General features: G+C 43.3%; 1 protein-coding gene across 2 annotated transcripts in view; it reads right to left on the bottom strand.

Moving 5' to 3' along the window:
* Positions 1-11,708: 11,708 nt before the first annotated feature.
* GABARAPL1 (GABA type A receptor associated protein like 1) overlaps positions 11,709-22,800 on the bottom strand; it is a 91,741-nt gene continuing 80,649 nt past the window's right edge. For both annotated transcript variants that reach the window (XM_081317608.1, XM_081317609.1), the window contains 2 exons: positions 21,471-21,589; positions 11,709-13,735 (listed from right to left, as the gene is read on the bottom strand). In XM_081317608.1, coding sequence (XP_081173734.1) covers positions 13,670-13,735; positions 21,471-21,589 — 185 coding nt within the window. In that variant the 3' untranslated portion in view covers positions 11,709-13,669. The remainder of the gene's footprint in view (positions 13,736-21,470; positions 21,590-22,800) is intronic.

The following is a 22,800-nucleotide window of genomic DNA, read 5'->3' as shown; positions in this document are numbered from 1 at the left end:
TTCTTTTTAAACTGGAAAGTTTTTTCCCCCTCCTCGCTCCTTCTTTTTTATTTTCCCTGCAAAGGGTGAGACTGGATAGATAATCCCATCTAGTGGTGAAACTTGAAAATTTCACCCACCCTCCTTGAACAGTTTTATCTCACACTGCAGTTTGGCTGTTTGCCCAGACATTGCCCTGAAGGTCTTTGGCATCTCTGTTTTCAAAAGAAGAAAGGACTCCCTTTGGTCTTTTTGGCCTGCTGTTTTTGAAGATTATTGTTTAAACAAGTCTGTCCTTGAAGCTATTTGATTCCCTTGGACTATACGTATACAGAGATTTGGAACTGCTACTACCTGCTTCTGAATATAACTTTTTGGATTATAACTTAGATACTTCTACCTAGTTTTATTGCATTTGATCAACTCATATCACTTTTACTATATTTTTATTGAAAGTTTTTGTTTTTTATTCTTTTTGTTGTTAGTTGCGAAGTCATGTCCGACCCATCGCGACCCCATAGACAATATTCCTCCAGGCCTTCCTGTCCTTTACCATCTTCTGGAGTCCATTTAGGCTCATGCCTACTCCTTCAGTGACTCCATCCAGCCACCTCATTCTCTGTCATCCCCTTCTTCTCTTCTTCTCTGTCGTCCCTTCTTTTATTCTTATCTCTTTTTATTATTAGCCCACATTTGTTCCATTTTGGTGAGTTTCCTGGAGGTATATGTGCAAGGTTATAATACCCGTTTGTCATTCTGTTGCTACATCACTGGCATCTGCTTGAATGACAAAAAGTTTGTTTGTGTCGGGGTTCAGCCAAGAACAGTCTCTTTAGTCTCTAAATTGTGGCTTGACATTCCACTGTCCACTTCAGTGGCTGGCTGGGTTTTGATTTGCCCTCCCCTTTGGTTTTTAGTAAATTCATGATCAGCAAGGCTATTTGAGCAAACAAGGGAATAAACTGGCAGTAGAAATTGGCAAACTCCAGGAAGCTTTGCAGTTGCCTTCTTGTGTGGGGTGGTGCCCATTTCAACACCACCCGGACCTTTTCCAGGTCAATTTCTATGCCCTCGGGGGAGATGTGGTACCCCAGGTAATATATTTTCTCTCTGTGGAACTCACATTTTGAGAGTTTGGCATAGAGATGGGCAGCTTGCAGCTTATTTAGGACTGCTCTAACCAGCTTCACATGCTCCTCCATAGTGTCTGTAAATATGAGGATGTTGTCCAAGTAAACTAGCATGCCCCTGTACAGGTGCTCCCATAGCACATCATTTATTAGTTGCATGAAAGCTATTGGGGCCCCCTGTAATCCAAAAGGTAGGACTCTGAACTGGTAGCACCCTAAGGCAGTTTTCAATTCATCCCCTTCTTTGATTCTGATTTGGTAGTAAGCTTCCCTCAAGTCTTCTATCTTGGCCCGTCTACCCTTCTGATTTGGTAGTAAGCTTCCCTCAATTTCTTCTATCTTGGCCCGTCTACCCTTCTGCCTGAATATATACATCTATTAACTTTGCCTACCTCCCCCTCTCCCCTTTGGATTCGGTCGGTCCTGGGTACCAGCCACGGTGGGAGAGTGGCTGACTTTTACATCTGCAGCCCCATAGAGGTGGGAGCTCTATGGGGCATGCCTACCCAGAGTATATCTTTGACCACCCCCAGGTACAGAGTTGCAACCTGCTGTGAGAGGGCGGGGGTGGCCTGTTTACCGGGGCACCCAACTGAGTGGCAGTGCAGTTGGGTGTGGATCCAGATATTTTCTTTTCCGGCCTTCGACCCTCCTATGGACATGATCACCTCCGGGACTGCCTATTCTGGACTTGCTGGACTAACATGCGACAATATACTAGCACGGACTTGCTCGCCCTCAGGGGTGCCCCCCTCGCCTGGGTGCGACCCGCCTCTTTAAATCCTAACCTCGATGAAGGGCCCGAGTTTTCGGTCTCTGAGAGATGGCTGGGCAGGGGCAGGGGCCGTCAACATAAATTTAATAAGAGGCCCCTGATTATGTTTTTATCAAAAATTTTTACGGGGTTGGGGAGAGGGGTGGGAGATGGGGGTTGTCTGGCTATGGGGGGCGGCCAATCAACCATAGTTCAGGCCAGACTTGGGTCTGACCGTGCGGGGGGAGAACGGGGGGTCGTTGTCTCCGGGGCTCATGAGCGGGTCGTGGGATTACCAATTCCCACGACGGGGAATGGCAGCAGGCGGATAGACAGGGGGCCATATCGTTACCGGGAGGGCCGTCTCCGCTATCTGCAAGCGGTGAGGCGCTCCGACCCTCTGCTTCTTTCCCGAGGTTCCGGGAGCGAGGATGTGCAGCCTCCTGAGCTCCGGCTGGTGTACCTGAATGCCAGGTCCGTGGTTAACAAAGCTCCCCTTGTTAGGGATTTAGTTGAGGGTGAGCATGCGGACCTGGCTTGCATCACGGAGACTTGGTTGGGCCCAGAGGGTGGGGTCCCTTTGGTTGACCTTTGCCCACCAGGCTTCCGGGTGCTACACCAGCCTCGAGCTCAAGGTAGGGGTGGGGGTGTGGCGGTGATCATTAGGGAGACCTTATGTCCGCGGGAGACCACCGTTCCTCAGATAGTCGGGTGTGAGTCTCTCTTTGTGAGATTTGGTTCTGGGGCGCAGTTGGGCTTGCTGCTCGTGTACATTTCGCCTAGTCGCGCAGCGGCAGCCCTGCCCGAGCTGCTCGATATCCTCTCGGGGTTGGTGGTTGAGTTCCCCAAACTTATAGTTTTGGGAGACTTCAATCTACCATCCCTGGGAGGCTCATCTGAGCTTGCTCAGGAGTTCATGGCTTCCATGACGGCCATGGACCTGACGCAGGTAATTTCTGAACCAACTCATGAGGGAGGCCACACCCTTGACCTGATTTTCTTATCTGGACGGTGGTTGGATGATCTTGGTGGGGGCTTTCCATTTATTATGCCCCTGTCATGGACCGATCATCACCTCCTGCGGCTGGTCTTCCATTTTGCCACCCCCCGCCGTGGGGGTACGGAGCCAATTAGATGGTACCGCCCCAGACGCCTAATGGATCCTGATAGATTCCAAGCGGCGCTGGGGTCCCCACCTGCCTCCATTGCTCACAACTCGGCGGATGCCTTAGTGGAAGCCTGGGAAAGGGCAGCCACTGAGGCACTTGACCGGGTTGTACCCTTGCGGCCCCTGACCCGGTGCAGATCCCAGCGAGCTCCATGGTTCTCCGCGGAGCTCCGGGAGATGAAGCGTCGGAAACGGGGCCTAGAGAGCTGCTGGAGGTCCAGCCAATCTGAACCCGACCGATTGCGGTTAAGAACCTACATTAGGTCTTATCTCGCTGCGATGAGGGAGGCGAGGTGTAATTACTTCTCCACCCTCATCGCGTCCGCAGATAATCGCCCGGCCGCCTTGTTTAGGGTGACTCGCTCCCTTCTTACTCAGGAGGTAAGGGAGGATCCCTTGCAGGGTCGTGCCGAGGAGTTTAGTCAACATCTGTCGGATAAAATCGCTCGGATTCGGACCGGTTTGGACTCCAGCTGGGCAGAGTCTGGCGATCAGGACACGGGCGGTCCTGTCAATGTTATCTGGGAGGAGTTTGATTCTGTGACCCCTGATGAAGTGGACAGGATTATGGGGAAGCTGAGTTCCACCACATGTTTATTGGATCCGTGCCCTTCTTGGCTGGTTTATGCAGCTAGGGAGAGGACACGAGGCTGGCTCCAGGCGGTTATATCTGCTTCTTTGAGCGAGGGTTATTTCCCCACCGTCTTGAAGGAGGCGGTGGTGAGACCTCTCCTCAAGAAGCCTGCCTTGGACCCAGCTGTATTGAACAACTTTCATCCAGTCTCCAACCTTCGCTTTCTTGCGAAGGTTGTTGAGAGTGTGGTGGCGCATCAGCTCCCTCTGGTCCTGGATGAAGCGGATTATCTGGACCCTTACCAATCGGGTTTCAGGCCCGGGCACAGCACGGAGACGGCATTGGTCGCTCTGGTGAATGATCTCTGGAGGGCTCGGGATAGGGGATATTCCTCTGTCCTAGTCCTATTAGACCTCTTGGCGGCTTTTGATACCATCGACCATGGTATCCTGCTGCGGCGTCTCAGGGGATTGGGAGTGGGAGGCACGGTTTTTCAGTGGTTCTCCTCCTATCTCCTGGGACGCTCGCAGTCGGTGTTGGCAGGGGGGCAGAGGTCGACCCCTAGGACTCTCGCTTGTGGAGTTCCTCAGGGGTCGGTCCTCTCGCCTCTCCTGTTCAACATCTATATGAAACCGCTGGGTGAGATCATTCGTGGTTTTGGAGTTGGGTATCATCAATATGCTGATGATACCCAACTTTTTATTTCGACCCCAAACCACCCCAGTGATGCCCTCGCTGTGATGTCCCGTTGCCTGGAGGCGGTTCGGGTCTGGATGGGGAGGAACAGACTTCAACTCAACCCTGACAGGACTGAGTGGCTGTGCATTCCGGCTTCCCGGGACACCTGGGATGTTCCATCTCTTTCTATGGGGGGTGAGCTTTTACCCCCTGTGGATAGGGCTCGCAACTTGGGAGTCCTCCTAGATTCACGACTCACTTTGGAGGATCATATAGTGGCCGTGACTAGGGGGGCTTTTGCCCAGGTTCGCCTGGTGCGCCAGTTGCGGCCCTATCTGGACCGGGAGGCCTTATGTACGGTCACTCATGCGCTCGTGACCTCTCGCCTAGACTACTGTAATGCTCTCTACATGGGGCTTCCCTTGAAGACTACTCGGAGGCTCCAACTGGTACAGAATGCGGCCGCGAGAGTTGTCTTGGGAGTTTCCCGGTACTCCCATGTTACACCTTTGCTCCGTGAGCTGCATTGGTTACCAGTTGTCTTCCGGGTAAGGTTCAAGGTTTTGGTTATGATCTTTAAGTCCCTACATGGCATGGGTCCGCGATACCTCGAGGACCACCTGCTGCCGGCGTCGACTCCCCTCCGCCCTGTGCGTGCCCACAGAGAGGGCCTCCTCAGGGTGCCTCCGGTCAAGGAATGTCGACTGGTGGCCCCCAGGGGGAGGGCCTTCTCTGTGGGTGCTCCGGCATTATGGAACCAACTGCCGGTTGAGCTCCGGACGGCATCAGACCTCCGATCCTTCTGTCGCGGGTTGAAGACCCATTTATTTGAACTAGCGGGTCTGGCCTGATGGGGGTATATGGGTTTTTATAGGCTTGTTTTATCATTCTTGTTTTAACTTGGGCATTGATTTAATTGTTTTTTAATTTTTGTATTGTTATTTATATATGCCCTGTGAACCGCCCTGAGTCCCCTAGGGAGAAGGGCGGTATAGAAATCTCAATAAATTAAATTAAATTAAATTAAATTAAAGTCTAGCTTAGTAAAGATCTGTTGTGATTCAGGGTCAGCCTGTGGGTTCGGCAGTTGGGTCGGACGACTCAGAGGAGGAGGAGGGGGGTGTTGAAGACCTTGCTGAGGGGGTTGAAGATCTTGCTGATGAGAGCCCTCAGCCAGGCCCCTCCCACTTGGTCACCACGGAGACCCAGCTGTGTGAGCCTGACAGCGTGGATGAAGATGACCCACAGCTGGCCCTGTTCAAGGACGCCCGACGCAGGAGGCAGTCAATTAGGAGTAAACAGAGGAAGGCAATGGGGCTTCTCAGAAGGAGGCAGAGAGAAGCCACGCCCTGAACTCTATATAAGGGGAATGTGTGGGGAGGGCTGGTTTGCTGAAGGCAACTGCTCGGATAGTTCATGTTTCTTAAAGCTCCTGTTTCTTGGTTTGTCTTGTTCCGTTTGTTTTTGTTGCAATAAATTTGGCAGGTGTAATTCCAGCCTCTTGCCTTCTTGAAAAAGGGGTTGTCCCTGCCTTTTCTGCAGGGCCGGTAGCAGGCTGGTACAGAACAAGATCTTTCCTTTTGAAAGATGGGACAACATGTCTTTCATGAGGGGGAGAGGGTACAGATTGCTTTCACTTATGGCGTTCAGAGCCCTATAGTTTATGCAAAGACGAAGAGTTCCATCTTTTTTCTCTTGGAACAGGACAGGAGCAGCTACTTTTGGTTTTGCTAGTTGGATGAAACCCCTCTCTATATTTTTATCTATAAACTTTTGCATCTCCTGTAATTCCTCAGGGCTCATGGAGTACAGTCTGGATTTTGGGAGTTTTGCCCTGGGTCTGATCTCTATTGCACAGTCTGTGGGCTGGTGCACAGGTAATTCATCTCATCTCTCCTTGCTGAACACTTCTGCTAGATCCCTGTATTTCTCAGGTATTTTGGGCAGTTCCTTCTAATCCCCTACTGCTGCTTTCTCAGTTGGGGTCTCTTGGAAGGGGTCCTGGGTTGGTGCCTTGGTTGATTACCCTTTGGGGAATCTAAGCTCTGCTGTTCTCCAATCCACCTGTGGGTTCCATTTAGCCAGCCACACCATGCCCAGGATTATGGGACATAATTATGGGTTACCATGAACATTACAGTCTCTATGTGGTCGCTTAGGGTGAGTTGAAATGACAGTGTGGCATCTCCCCTGCTATGGACCCAACTAATTGACTGAAAAAAATCAGTTTCTTCAGCCTCCTCACCAGAATGCCTAGGTTCCCTATTAGCGTTGGGCTGATAAGGCAACGAGCGCACCCAAAGTCAATTAGTGCCCTGACTTGTACAACTTCGGGCATGGAGGGGGCTAGTATGGTTACTGTCCTGGTGAGGGACATGATGGGTCCACTTACCAGGGGTTCATTTTCAGAGTTGCCATCAGACAAGTTGGACATTCCTGCAATGTAGGCTGGAGTTCCCTTTCCTCGTTGGGCAGTGGCAGGGAACTCAATAGTCTCTGTGCCCTTCATGGCTGGCTCCTTTGGCTTGGCTGGTGATCTCCAGGATTTCCCAGCCAGAGTCCAGTCTGCCATCTCGATTGGGGTGCAGGAGTGGCATTCCCTGGTGCGGTATTCCTTCTTCCCACATCTGAAACAGCCGGTGGGTCTTTTGGTAGTTGGTTGCTGTTTCATGGTCTCGTGGGGTGGCTTCGATGGTGTTTTCCCCCAGGGCTTCTCTCTGCGGTGTCTCTTGGCGAGGTCGATCTCAGCTTCCTCAGCCCAGATGTACCATTCCTGCAGCCAGTGAGGATCTCCTCAGGGGAGGAGGTGTCATATAGGTCGTAGTTCAAACCATCTTTGAAATGACTGAGTAAAATGTCCTCTGGCCAGTTCAGCTTGCTGGCGATGGTTCTGAACTCCTGGGTATACACTGCCACTAGTCACCTGTCTTGCTTCACAGTCTTTATTCTTTCACAGTCTTTTCGATTTGCCAAAGGGTCCTCGAATCTGCACCTGAGGGAGAACATGAACTGATTGAAGTTCAGCAGCCTTGGTGCATCAGCATCATATAGATCCACAACCCAGTCTGCTGCGATGCCATCCAGGGTGGCCTGCACGATGCAAATTCTGTCCCGGTCAGTGGGGATGTCTCAACTGTATTCTTCCATATAGTTCAGGACATGGGTTAGGAAAAATCCCAGCCATCATGGCTCCCCCTGGAACTTCATGTCATGTGGTGGGAACTTTTGGATAGAGCATTGTCTCTTCTTGCACTTGTGGCGTGTGCCCTCTCAGTTTGCTGCTTTCACATGTCGGGGGGTAGGAGCAGTGGTAGCAACTGTGGCAGGTTCCATTGTTTCACTGGACCATCCTGGGGCCTCAGCTTCAGACTCGCCCTCAATGTCCTTCTTACTGACACTCAGGCGGATGGTTCCAGTGTAGGGTTCAGGTTTCTCCTCCTTCAGGGAGTCCAAGGCTATTTTCATCATGTTGATCACTGATCTAGCATCCAACTTGAATTCCCTGGGCAATCTTCATCATCCTCACTGAGATGGAGGGATCTTTCCATCTCTTCCTTCCAACCTGGCTGGTGACTGCCTTGCTGGAGGGTCACTTTTCTTGCCTTCTTCTCCCAGTCGTCCTTCTTCCCAACACCCATCAACCACCGAGGTTTGTGGCTATGCACCTCCACTACTTCTTCTTCCAATGAATAGGAAGCCTCAGAGCTGGATAGTTTGCAGGGATCCGACCAGCAGGGGAGCTCCCCCTTTGTGGTGGATTCTTCCTTTCCTGCTCCATTGACATGGTCTTGCAAAGTCCCCCGGTAAGAGCTTTCCTTCTGGGCTGACTATTACTGCACATCCCGTCTAATGTCAGGGCCCACTTCAAAACCTCATCCCAAGAAAGTAGAAGTCATGGAAGCAGTTTCTTCCAAAAGGATTTTTTATTAGGAGAAGTTGATAGTAAGCATACTAGACAGGATCGGAGGATTTCCTGCTCAGATCGATAGGTTAAAGTGTCTCAAGCAAAACCCCACCCCATAGTTCATCCAGTCAGTTCAAACAGGCCAATCCCCAGGTGTTAAGTTCCTTGTGGGAAAAGGGAGATAACATCAGGCATCTCCATTTGCAGCAGCGATGTTTTGGTGGCTTTTCACACCTTCTTCTGGAAGCGCAGAGATAACACAGTTGCCGGAGGTTGCATTCCTTTCTTCTCCCCCCCTTTACTAGCTGAAAACAAGGGGAGAGATGATTCACAGAAGAAATCTGCAGGAAATATGTTACATTGTAGCAATAGAGGAAGTCAAGGCAATAAGCCACAAGCACTCCCCCTCCCCCCAGGAGCATGGCAGAACCCAGGAAGAGAAGAGTGAGTGTCAATGCTGCTAACATCAAATGTTCATGCTTAACAAGAGATGAAGAAGCAGCTATTTCATATGTTAAACTTGTGTATTGCTTTAAGAGATAGGGTTAAGGCTGGAAGGAAGGAGGAGGAAGATTGTGCTTCAAGGCCATATGACATTAAAGAAGATAAGATCTTGGTGGGTTGTCTAATGGAAGGGAACTGATTCTTTAAATTAATTGGAGAATACGATTAATGACAAAATTAGAAAGGTGGAGAATTGTGTTTAATATTTATTTATTTTATTTTAATTCCATTTGTATCCCGCCCTTCTCCGAAGACTCAGGGCAGCTTATATATTGTGCAAGGGGGCAGAGATTTCAGATTCCAGCTTCCGTCGAGCAAGCATTTGCTGGTGTATTAGGCTAATAAAGGACTTTTAAGGTAAACAATGCCTCAGAGTCACTTGAAAAGCCAATACGTTGGAAACTTGACATGAAGTTGGAATCCTTCTACTTTTTAAACTAATTAGGGAGTCCTGACCTCCTGTCGCTGTCTCCAAGTTTGGGAGGCAGTCTGGCAAAGAGTTGGGGAAGATCCCATCATGGAGGAAGAAAAATTGCCTGAAGCCAGTTCCCCGGCACCAGCAGCCATCCCAGCAGGGGAAGAGCCAGTGAAGAAGCTGGCAGGGAGAGTTTCAGCAATCCTCCCAGCTGGGAGCTAGACCCAAACAGCCAGGAGAATTGGTTTGGTCGTCAGGGTGGATTAAGCCCAGTGGAGACTCCAGGTGCCTCGAAGCAGCCTTGCCATCCCCAAGGGCTTCAAAGGCAGAGGAGGTGGGATAAGATCTTGGTGAGTTGTCTAATGGAAGGGAACTGATTCTTTAAATTAATTGGAGAATATGATTAATGACAAAATTAGAAAGGTGGAGAATTGTGTTTAATATATTGTGCAAGGGGGCGGAGATTTCAGATTCCAGATTCCTTCGAGCAAGCATTTGCCAGTGTATTAGGCTAATAAAGGACATTTAAGGTAAACAGAGTCACTTGAAAAGCCCATAAGTTGGAAACTTGATATAGAGATTCGGGTCAGGATGAAAAGAGGGAAGAAAAGGATTGGGTTAGGAGGGGGAAGGGGAACCCTGTGGATATGGGTTCTGACAGTCGATTGAGGACTACTCACTGAGTACAATTTGTCAGCCAGGTACAGATACATCTAGTGGTGATGTCGTCTATTCCACCTTTTTCTAGCTTACTAAGCAGCATGTTGTGATCTACTTTGTCAAATGCCTTACTGAAATCTAAGTATACTATGTCCACAGCATTTTCCTGGTGTACTAATTTAGTCACTTTATCAAAGAATGAAATAAGATTGGTTTGGCATGATCTGTTTTTAACACACCCATGCTGGCTGCTAGTTATAACTTTGTTTGCTTCTAGTTGTTTGCTAATCTGTTTTTTAATTATCTTTTCCAGGAGCTTCCCAGGTATTGATGTTAGACTGATTGGTCTGTAGTTTCCTAATTCTGTTTTCCCCCCCCCTTTTTTTGAAGATGGAAACCATATCAGCCATTTTGCAATCCTCAGGTACTCCCCCGTGCTCCAGGATTTTTGAAAGATATGGTACATATCTGATAACATCTGCCAGCTGATTCAGAACTCTGGGATGTAATCTGTCACGTCCCATCGATTTATATTCATCAAGGTTGGATAGTTCTCTTACCATTTTCTTGCTTATTTTAATTTTTGTTTCTGGTTTGTCTTTTGCAGTAGTTTTTTTGGTATGTTGGGCTATAATTTTTTTTGTGTGAAGACTGATGCAAAGAATGAGTTAAGCAGCTCTGCTTTCTCCCTACTGCCTGTTACTTTCTTGCCATCTTCTCTCTTTAGTGAACTTACAGTTTCCTTGACTTTCTTCTTGTTATTAATGTGTTGAAACTTTGTCCTTGATTTCTGTTGCAAGTCTTTGTTCATTCTGGACCTTTGCTTCATCTTTGCATGTTCTGGCTGTCTGCTGATAATCAGCCTTAGTTTCATTTTTTTGTACTTGTCCCTACCCCCAAAATAGGCTCTAGTTAAGACCCTGGCACTCTGTCCCACTGTCTGATTGCACAAGGTGGAGCAAGGCGCACACATAAAAATCAAGTTATGACAGGGGTGGGGGAGGTGGAGCTGCCTCATGCATCTTGCATCCACTTACCTCAGAGACCCCGTAGCCAGGCCTCCCATGCCTTGTCTCATGGCAGCAGCCCCAGCAGCAGCAGCCCCATCCAGGAGCCTCCGTGGTCACTGGCCAACTTCTAGTTGCTGATGGCTGCTCGTTGTAGGCCACATGGCACATCACGCTGGTGCCACTGCTCTCAGCAGGAGGCCACGTGGTGCATTGTGCCACTGCCACTACTCATGGCAGGAGGTCACATGGCATGTTGTGCCAGTGCCACCACTCATGGCAGGATGCCATCTGGTGCATTGCACCAGTGCCACTGCTTGTGGCAAGATGCCATGTGGTGCATAGCACCAGTGCCTCTGCTCGCAATCACCATAGCGCAATGTGCCATGTGGCATCCTGTTGCAAGTAGTGGCACCAGTGTGACATGCCATGTGGCCTCCGGCCTTGAGCAGCTCCTGTCCTTTGAAACTATATACCCTGAGATTAGATTGGTCTTGATCCCTGCCATTGTTTTAAAAAGTTTTAAAGATTTGGACATATTTCTGAGAATGTGGCTCAGGAGGTTAGTTGGGAGTCTCCAGGATTTTCTTAGCTTATTAAATTGGATTTTACCTTGGTTATCATTATAGACTTTAACTATTGATTAGTTTTTGTTGACATTTTGTATACAGTTTTTATATGTTGTTAGCTGCTCAGAGTTGCTATAGTAAGTATATAAATTGAATCAATCAATCATCTGTGCTAGTGGCTCAAATCTAACAGTTTTAGGAAAAAATATACAAAAATTGTGCTGTTTTTTGATATACTTAATGTGTAAATAATTGTAGCCTGAGTTAGCTGTATTATTAAACACCATTCCAGACTGAATTTCAGATTTTCAATTGTGTATTTATTTTACTAACAAAACTCTTACAAAAATCTAAAGCTGTCTTGGTTCATCACAGAGAAAGAATACATAGCACTATCTTTTACAAGCTGAAGCTAAGCAATGATGCCACAAAGCAATTAAACATATAAACACAGTAATTTATACATATGAAATGAGCAAACTAAAATTTCAGTAACATCCTTTAATGATTAGCAGCAGCATAGGGGATGTCAATGAACAGATGAGCATTTTATGCATTATGATTTAGATCATATGAGAAATAAATATAGAAAACTATTTAATGATTGATGGATAGCAATGAGAAGTATGTTAATTTAGATAAGAGATAGTATGTATTAAAGGAAAAAAAGAGAGAGGAAGTATTGGTTACAATAATTTGGAGATTTGTAATAATATATATTTGTCTGAAATGGAAATATTGTAACCCGGACACCACGTTGCTTTTTAAAGATACTACAGGTGAAACTCGAAAAATTAGAATATCGTGCAAAAGTTCATTTATTTCAGTAATGCAACTTAAAAGGGGGAACTAATATATGAGATAGACTCATTACATGCAAATGTTGGACAGGATTCACAACATGACTCCTAAAGATTCTCTGAATAATAAAGATGAGCAGTTTACTTCTGTTTGCTCATCATTACCAATCTGGAATTGGTACTGAAGGGAAATAATTCAGCATTAGAACAGAATCAACTATAGAAGTGGTATCCAGTTTTATTTTATTCTGAACCAAGCAAAAAAAAACTTAGTCCTCTGTCTAGCTCTGAATGTAGCACATTCCAGCAATTTCTTCTAGCAGTTTTCATCCTAAAGTTCTCTCAGCTCTGCCACTGTCCACTGCTATTTCCAAAAGTTATTAGAGTGATACTTTGAAGCAGGAGAAACAAAGAGTGTGTCAATTTCTATAATTTTACACACAGATACAATCTTTTAATATCCTCCAAGTTACCCTAAAACTAAGAAACATAAGATTCAACATAAAATGTCCTAGTTTTTCATTTTACTTGCCATTATAGAGTATAGGGAATACAACTATTAATTGTTTTAGAAACTGCTTTGCTTAGTTGAGCAAAATTTTTCTCAGACTTTAATCAGATTATGATTAAGCAGAAGTAGAGAAGTGTATGGAGAATAATTATCATAAAAGAATTATGTCATAAAAAAGTTGCAGGATGTATATTTCAGCAAGACTGTGGGTAAGTTAACTTCAGAAGTTTCATTCATAACACAGGTTTCAGTTGCTGTAACTGCGACCTAGATGGGTATAGTCTATACTAACAAAGCAAGGACACAGAACATCACAGAACAGTCATGCAATTAGTGAAGCTGTGTTAAGTATTGAATACCAAGGTCCAAATTCTGATTATATTGAGAGAAGAATGTGCTGTATACTTGAAGTTCATTTGAAATAACTAGGTAATTACTATGCACAACTTTCTTGATAACAAGAAGCAATAATATTTACTAGTGCAATATCTCAACTGAATTAAGGACAAGGGATTGTAATGTTTGTAATGATTTTAGAAAACAATAATTGATGATATGCCTCTTTTAAGCATTTGATGGATAGACAGGGCAGGAAAAAATATATTAAAATAAAGAACATTAATTCTGGGATGTTGAAGGAAAGGCCAATTGAGGTTGACTTATGCTATTATGGTGTTATGACTTGGCCTGGAAAATAATGGATTATATTGCTAGGGAATTTCTTGCCCACTCCTGCCTTTTCCTTATTCCTTCATGGTAAACTTATAGACATACCAGTTATAAAAATGGAAGTTGATGGAACATGACAAAATACCAACCATCAGATGGCTTTAAAACCCTTGCTCTTTTCTTATGATTCAATAATAGTAATTTATTAAAAAGTGCAAGAAATGATGACATGAAATACATGGTTTGTCATCCAGTTTCTTCTCCCATTTCTTGTTTTTGCTGGACACAAATTCCTTCCACAATAACCTTTCAGTCCAATCCATCTGTAAGGCTAGCAATGCATAGAATCACTTGCCATAAACACTTTCATCACTGTAAGCCACATAGAGAAAGTAATCTTCCTCATGATTATCCTATTGAAAGATTAAAAAGGGAGATAAGGAGAAACAGAAATCATAATCAGCCAAATACATAGAAGTAGGGATAGCATGTCAAACTTGGCATGAAACAGCTTATAACAATTTAAAATGTTTTTTTAAAGAATTTTATTTTTTAAGAAAGGTAAAGCAAGAATAGATTGGTGAAGCAGCTATAAAGGAAAATATCTATAAGGAAAATTTCCAGCCAGAAATGCAGGCTAAAAAAGAGGAAACTTTTTAAATGTTCTAATGTGTCCTGTTTTTACACTTTTCTTACATTAAAATCTTGTTTCTTAAAATCCCTGTGGCATCTGATCAACCCCGACTGATTTTGAAGACACTAAAGCAGTTTGGACTTAGTAGAGAAACAACCAGAAAATCCCAGCACTATGGAGTGACAAAAAAAAAATCATCCTGGAATATGGTGGGCTAATCACTTCCATATCATGCCATGAATAGAGGACAGGTCTACATAAGTCATTATAGGTGGAGTCTATTTTTTTTTAAAAAAATGTATATATCCCCTTCATGGATTACTGCCTTGTAATTGCATAATTCAATGAAGCTACGAGCTATGCTGTGCAGGGCCACCCAAGACGGACAGGTCATAGCAGAGAGTTCTGACAAAAGGTGATCCACTGGAGAAAGAAATGGCAACCCACTCCAGTATCTTTGCCATGAAAACCCTATGGACAGTACCAAAAGGCAAAAAGATATGATGCTGGAAGATGAGCCCCTCAGGTCGGAAGGTGTCCAATATGCTACTGGGGAAGAGCAGAGGGCTAGTACTAGTTGCGCCAGAATGAAGCGACTGGGCCAAAGCCGAAAGGACACTCAGCTGTGGATGTATCTGGTGGTGAAAGGAAAGTCTGATGCTGTAAAGATTTTTTCTCCGTAGGAACCTGGAATGTAAGATCCATGAATCAAGGGAAGCTGGATGTGGTCAAACAAGAGATGACAAGACTGAACACTGACATCTTAGAAATCAGCGAACTAAAATGGACAGGAATGGGTGAATTTAATTCAGATGACCATCAGGTATACTACTGTGGACAAGAATCCCTCAGATAAAATGGAGTAGCCTTTATAGTCAATAAAGAGTAGGAAAAGCAATACTGGGATACAATCCCCCAAATGACAGTAAGATCTCAGTTCAAATCCAAGGCAAACCATTCAATATCACAGTAGTCCAAGTCTATGCCCCAACCACTGGTGCTGAAGAGGATGAAATTGACTGGTTCTATGAAGCCCTACAGCACCTTATAGTACTAACACCAAAAAATGATGTCCTTATCATCATGGGGGATTGGAATCCTAAAGTAGGAAGCCAAATGATAACTGGAATAACAGGCAAGTTGGGCCTTAGAGTACAAAATGAAGCAGGGCACAGGCTGAGAGAATTTTGTCAAGAGAACATGATGGTCATAGCAAACAATCTTTTTCAACAACCAAGAGAAAGCTCTACACATGGACATCACCAGACGGTCAACACAGAAATCAGATTGACTATGTGCTCTGCAGCCAAAGATAGAGAAGCTCAGTATGAACTAAATCATATCCCTGATGAATATGCACCAGGGGTGACAAATAGATTTAAGGAATTAGATCTGATAGACAGACTGCCTGAAGAACTATGGACGGAGGTTTGCAACATTGTACAAGAGGTAGCAACTAAAACCATCCCAAAGAAAAAGAAATGAAAGAAAGCAAAATGGCTGTCTGAGGAAGCTTTGCAAATAGCTGAGGAAAGGAGGGTAGCGAAAGGCAAGGGAGAAAAAGATACACCCAATTGAATGCAGAATTCCAGAGAATAGCTAGAAGAGATAAGAATGCCTTCTTAAATGAACAGTGCAAAGAAATAGAAGAAAACAATAGAATAGGGAGGACCAGAGATCTCTTCAAGAAAATGCTTAAAATCCTACAAGCTAGACTCCAGCAGCATGTGGATCAAGAACTACCAGGCAGGATTTCGAAGAGGCAGAGGAACTAGAGATCAAATTGCCAACATAAGCTGGATCATGGAGAAAGCTAGGGAGTTCCAGAAAAACATCTACTTCTGCTTCATGCTAAAGCCTTTGATTGTGTGGCAAGTTCTTAAAGAGATGGGAGTACCAGACCATCTTATTTGTCTCTTCAGAAACCTATATGCGGGTCAAGAAGCAACAGTAAGAACTGGACACGGAACCACTGATTGGTTCAAAATTGGGAAAGGAGTCTGGCAAGGCTGTATGCTGCCTATTTAACTTATATGCAGAGCACATCATGAGAAAGGCAGAGCGAGATGAATCAAAAGTTGGAATTAAGATTGCCGGGAGAAATATCAACAACTTAAGGTATGCAGTTGATACCACTCTAATGGCAGAAAGTGAAGACGAACTAAAGAGCCTCTTGTTGCGAGTGAAGAAGGAGAGTGCAAAAGTTGGATTGAAACTCAATATTAAGAAAACCAAGATCATGGCATCCAGCCCTCACAATTCCTGGCAAATAGATGGAGAAGAAATGGAGGTGGTGACAGATTTTATTTTCTTGGGCTCCAAGATCACCACAGACGGGGACTGCAGCCAAGAAATTAAAAGACGCTTGCTCTCGGGGATGAAAGCCATGGCAAATCTAGAAGCACACTAAAAAGCAGAGACATCACCCTACCAACAAAAGTTCGTATAGTCAAGGCCATGCTCTTCCCAGTTGCAATGTATGGCTGTGAAAATTGGACCATAAGAAAGGCTGGTAGCCAAAGAATTGAGGCCTTTGAAGTATGGTGCTGGAGAAGACTCCTGCAAGTCCCTTGGACTGCAAGGTGATCAAACCGGTCAGTCCTAGAGGAGATCAACCCTGACTGCTCTTTAGAAGGCCAGATCCTGAAGTTGAAACTCAAATACTTTGGCCACAATGTGAAGGAAGGACTCAGTGGAGAAGAGCCTAATGCTGAGAAAGATTGAGGGCAACAGAAGAACAGGATGACAGAGAATGAGGTGGATGAATGGAGTCACTGAAGCAGTAGGTGTGAGCTTAAATGGACTCCAGAAGATGGTAGAGGACAAGAAGGCCTGGAGGAACATTGTCCATGGGGTTGCGATGGGTCAGACACAACTTCACAACTAACAACAACATTAGTATATATACATATATTTCAAAAATGGTTTATACAATAATACATTGGCATATAAAGTAGTTTTTAGATTAGAGGTCCCAACGTAAGCAAGCTTGGAATAAAACTGGGCTTTATACACTAGCCAAAATTTGCTCAAATTGATTGATACTATTGTTATTTTTAGCAGAGAATACTATGTGTGGCATGAATATGATTGAAGCTGATAACCAGAATAATTTACTTTCACTTTATTATTAAAAACATTGCAAAACTAAAAAATAACATGAGTTGGAAGAGACCTTGGCAGTCTTCTAAACCAAACCCCTGCTTAAGCAGGAGGTCCTATATGAATCTGGACAAATAGCTGTCCAATTTCTTCTTAAAAACCTCCAGTGGGGGAGTATCCACAACTTCTGCAGGCAAGCCCTTCCACTGATTAATTGTTCTCATGAACAATTAGATCTCTCTTTGATAAGCTTTCATCTGACACTTTTTCTATTGCCCCAGGTACTTAGGAGAATAGATAGACAACCCTCTTCTCTCTGACAGCCTCTAAAAATATTGGAAGATTGCTATTGTGCCACCTCCTAGTCCTTCTCTTTGTTAGACTAGACTTAGCCGGTTCCTAAAACCGTTCACCGTACATTTTAGCCTTCAGTCCCCTAATCATATATGTTGCTGTTCTCTGCACCCATTCTAGAGTCTCAACATCTTTTTTAAAAAAATGGTGACCAAAACTGGACTCAGTATTCCAAGTGTGGTTTTAGTATAAAGCAGTACTAACACTGTATTGGATTTTTGGCAGCTGCAGCACATTGCTAGCTCATACTTAGGTTAGTGTCCACTAGGATTCCTAGATCCTCTCACAATTAGTGTTCAGCCAGGTACCACCTATTCTATATCTACACATTTTGGGTTTTTTACCTGTGTAAAACCTTACTTTTCACACAACTGAATTTCATTTTGTTAGATAGGACCCAGTGTACAAATCTGTTGAGATCTTTTTGGATCTTGAGCCTATCTTCTAAACTGTTGGCTATTATCAACAGCTTTCTGTCATCTGGAAATTTAATGAGTTCATCTTACATCCCATCATCTGAATCATTTATGAAGATGTTGAAAATTACTAGGCCTAAGACAGAATGTTGGGGTACCCCACTGTATGCTTTCTTCCATGTAGATGTAATTCCACTAAAGACCACATTTTGAGCGTGGTTAGTCAGCCAGTTATAAGTCCATCTGTCTATCCCACATTTTTCTATCTTACCAAATAGGTTGTTGGTCTACTTTGTCAAATGCCTTACTGAAGTCCAAGTATATTATGTCCACAGCATTTCACTGATCCACTAATTAAGAATGCAGCAAGATTTGTCTGGCATGATCAGTTTTTGACAAACCCATGGTGGCTTCTAGTAATAGGATTGCTTGTTTCTAGGTATTCAGAGATCTATTGTTTCATTATCTTTTCCAGGCCTTTCCCAGATATTCATGTCAGGGTAATTGGTCTGTATTTTCCTGGATCCAGTCTTTCTCTTTTTTGAAGACTGGAACCACATCAGCTCTTTTCCAGTTCTGTGGCAGTTCTCCAGTGCTTCAGGATCTTTGAAAAATATGGTAAAGTGATTCTGAGATAACTTCTATCCGCTGCTTCAGATGGTCCTGGTGATTTGAACTCATATACTGTAGAGTGGATAGATGTTGTCTTACCATTTTCTTGCCTACTTTGACTTGTGTTCCTAATCTGTCTTTTATGGTACTGCTTTAGATACATTTGACTATTTTTTTCCTTTCTCCCTGCTGCCCATCATCTCCTTGCTACCTTCTCCCATTAGTGGATCAATTGTTTCTCTGACATTTTTCTTGTTTGTTACATGTTGAAGAATTTTAAATCATTGTGACATTTGTTGCAAGTCATAATTCATTCTGAGCCTTAGCATTCCTGACTTCATCTTTGCAGATTTGGGCTCTCTGTTAGTATTAAGTCCTCAAATTTCCTGAAATTTCAACCCCTTCTATTATGTCATGTGTTAATAAGAATTATAGCTGACCCTCTAGTTCCCTCCTCCTCCTTTGGGATGACAAAATTGTCAGCTAGGCAGGAACCTGTTTGCTGCAGAGTTTATCTCCCAGTTGATGTCAGGATAGTTAAAGTCCCCCATTACCACTGTGGTTTGTTTCCTACACCTATTAGTTAATTGATTAGCAAAAAGTTCATTTGTTTCCTCTGTTATCTGGAAAGCCTTGACTGACAAAGATTATGATCTTGACAGATCTTGACAGACTTGAACAATGAGCCCTATCCAACAAAACAAATTTAATATGGAGAAAAGCAAGGTTTTACACCTAGGCATGAAAAACCAAAGATACAAGTACAGATTAGGGCAAAACCTGGCTCAAAAACAGTAACTGTGAGAGGAACCTTGGAGTCCTAGTGGACAATCACTTAAACATGAGTCAGCAGTGTGCGGCAGAACTCAAAAATTCTAATAAAATATTTGGTTGTATAAACAGAGGCATAGAATCAAAATCATGTGAAGTATTATTACTGCTCTATAAAAATATTACTAAGACCACACCTGGAATACTGCATCCAGCATCCATTACAAAAAAGACTTTGAAAAAAAAGTGCAAAGAAGAGCAACTAAGATGATTAAGGGCCTGGAGACATAAACATATGAAGAATAGTTGTAGGATTGGGCATGGCTAGTCTAGAGAAAAGGACTAGGGGCGACATGATAGCAGTATTCAAGTATTTGAGGCGCTACCACAAAGATGAGGGGGTCAACTTATTTTCCAAAGCACCAGAAGGTAAGACAAGAAACAACAGATGGAAACTAATTAAGGAGAGAAGCAACCTGGAATTAAGGAGAAACTTCCTAACAGTGAGGACAATTAACCAGTGGAACCGCTTCTCTTAAGAACTGTAGGTGCTCCATCACTGGAAGTTTTTAAGAAAAGACTGGACAGCCATCTGTCTGAAATGATATAATGTCTCCTGCTTGAATAGGGGGCTGGACTGTAAGAGCTCCAAAGTCCCTTCCAGCTCTATTCTGATAAATAGTGGAGACTAAGATATATATCTCAATCTGGAGAAAAAATATGGACATTGCAGCTTGGATTATAAAAGATGTAAAAGGCAAAGTGTATGAAATAATAAATTTTATAAATTTATAAATAAATAAATTTTAAAAAGTATGTTTTGAATTTGTTAAACTCACAAGAAGGAAAAAGATGAAGAGCTGAATGAAGGTTACCCCATCTTATGGAGTCAATAAATATATTTCTGGAAATGAAATTTCATTATGAAAGAGGTAAATCTAATGTCAAAAATCAACTTATGACTACAACTGAAACCAGATTTTCTATTGTTAAGCATGGTGAGTTGCATCCAATCTTATGACCTTCTTTGCCACATTTGTTAATTAAGTCACTGTACTTGTTAAGTGAATCACACAGTTGTTAAATGAATCTGGCTCCTCCCATTGACTTTGCTTGCCAGAAACCAGCTGGAAATGTTGCAAATGATGAATATATAACCCCAGAACAGATAGATAGCATTGCCATCCATCACTAATATAATTCAGTTTAGCAAAAGAATAAGAATAGAACAGAAAATAGCCATATATAGTAAAGACAGGAAAAAAACTTGCTTATTAATACAATTTGGAACATTATCCTGTTACCAATCAGCAACACCTGGCCTTTTATTTACCCTCACACACACACACAACCAATAGGCATATATAGTAAAGACAGGAAAAAAACTTGCTTATTAATACAATTTGGAACATTATCCTGTTACCAATCAGCAACACCTGGCCTTTTATTTACCCTCACACACACACACAACCATTTTTCCCAAATATTTCTTCCTGTCAGATCATGACAGATTTACACAAGTAGTTGCAAAAATTGGGAATGTCCTTTGCTTCAGCCAATAAATAATATCGTATATTCTTAATTAAGCCATAATTATGATTGCACAATTCAAAAGGCCCTAAAGATTGAAATTTATCTTAGTGCTAGGCAGAATACTGCTCATAGGATTGACTTTCTTAATCTCTTTACTGCTTGAATAATCACCATACTTCAGGCATACAGAAGAGATTCTATTTGGAGGGCCAGCCCCTAATAGGCCTCATATAAGGTACATATATGTAATGAACCATAATTAGGCTCTGAAGCATAGACTGAAAAGGCCTTATTCCTGTCCTTTCTGGCTCTTAGCTCTCTTAGTTTGGTTTTAGTTTAGTATAGTATAGTTCTTAATAACATTTTAATTCTGTGTTGCTTTAATCTTTTAACTATTTTTACTTGTTTTATAACCTGTAAGCAGCCCAGAGTCACCTTGTAAGGGAAATGGGCAGCATAAAAATTTAATAAATAGATAATAAAAAGCTGTGGATCTGTAGATAAGAGACTGAGTGAGTCTTCCAGCACTAGATGCTTGAAGGTCCCTCAGAAAAAAACAGAAAAAGTTCAAAAATTAAACTTAAAGATACAATGGGGCAATGGGCAAGTGGAATTTAGTTTCATGTAGCAAGCAAAAGCACTGTACAAAAGATACAAATTCGTATTATTTACTATGCACTATTTCATCATTTCTATCATTACAAAAGAAGAAATTCTGGTACTTACTTCATACAGCTGACCCATTGTAGCACTGGTAGGAGGAATAGTGTTGTTGACAAAGAAGAACAGAGCATCCTCTGGCCTCAAGTGGATTCGCTTTCGAATCAAGAAATAGAATTGACCAACTAGAAAAGGTAGAAGAGGTAGGAAAGAGTGAAGAAAAAATGCATCAGATATAGATAACTGATAGATCTTTTTCCCACACACAGAAATCTTCCATAGAATAGTTGGTCTGGTTGCCTTTTCCATCTGAAATGAAACGAATGAGATATCTTTATGGTACTAAGTAAAGTATTTTAATTATTCTCTTTTATCATGAGCTTAACTAGATTGATGTAGTGGTAAGGCACCAGACTAGAAACCAGGAGACTTTGAATTCTACTTATGCCTTAGCCATTGAGGCTAGCTGGGTAACTTTGTGCTAATCACTGTTTTTTTCCCTTAGGAAGAAAGCAATGGCAAACCATTTCAGAAAAACTTTGTGTCAGAACCCACCTCTTCCCACTTCTTAAGAAAGCAGCACTCTTGGAGACAGGATTTTCCAAGCAGGATCTTTTACTAAGAAATAGGAGATAGCAGGCATAATAGACAGGATCTGAGGCATTCCCTTACATCTCAATAATTTTAAAGTGCCCCCAAGCAAACTCCACCCCACAGTTCACTTGGTCAGTTCCAGATCAGGCAATCTCCCGGTGGTAAGTCCATTGTGGGAAAAGAAAGATAACAATCTGTTTGCAGCACTATCATTTCCAAAGCTCCTCACACTTCCTTTGGAGAAACCAACCACATCCCAGAGGGTTGTAATTCTTCCACCCGTCCCCTTTTCTAGTTGCCCAGTAAGTTCAGAGAGAATGCCTAGTAAGAAGCAATTGGTTACATTGTAATGGATAGCAGACAGGCGGAATAAACAAATGGTTACATTTAATGGAGGAAGACAAAGCAATAATGCATGTTCCCTCTCCTCCTTGGGAATGGCAGAATCCAGGGAAAGATGAGATTGAGTTTTTCCACAAAGCAGATAGTAAGAAATGAAATATAAATGGATTCTGATATCCTGCCCCCCTTAAAAATAGAAAAGATCCACCTCCTATTGAAACAAAAATATATATGTTAGCCTGGTTTGCTGGGATATTCTGTATGAAACTTCTTTAGCAGCTTCGGTGCTCTGATGTGACGTTTATGGACCCACTCATTTTCTGAGGAGGGAAGGTGTTTCCAACCTACTAGGTATTGAATTGCTCTGTGATACTTTCCAGAATCTAGGATTTCTTTTAACTCAAAGTGTTGTTCCCCATCAACCATGATTGGAGGTGGTGGTTTTTGGCTGTAAGGGAGA

The sequence above is a fragment of the Vipera berus genome (genome assembly GCF_964194415.1).
Source record: "Vipera berus genome assembly, chromosome: 2".
Classification (NCBI taxonomy): Eukaryota; Metazoa; Chordata; class Lepidosauria; order Squamata; family Viperidae; genus Vipera; species Vipera berus.
Note: the sequence above shows the minus strand (reverse complement) of the source record. Positions and strands in the feature narration are given on the sequence as shown.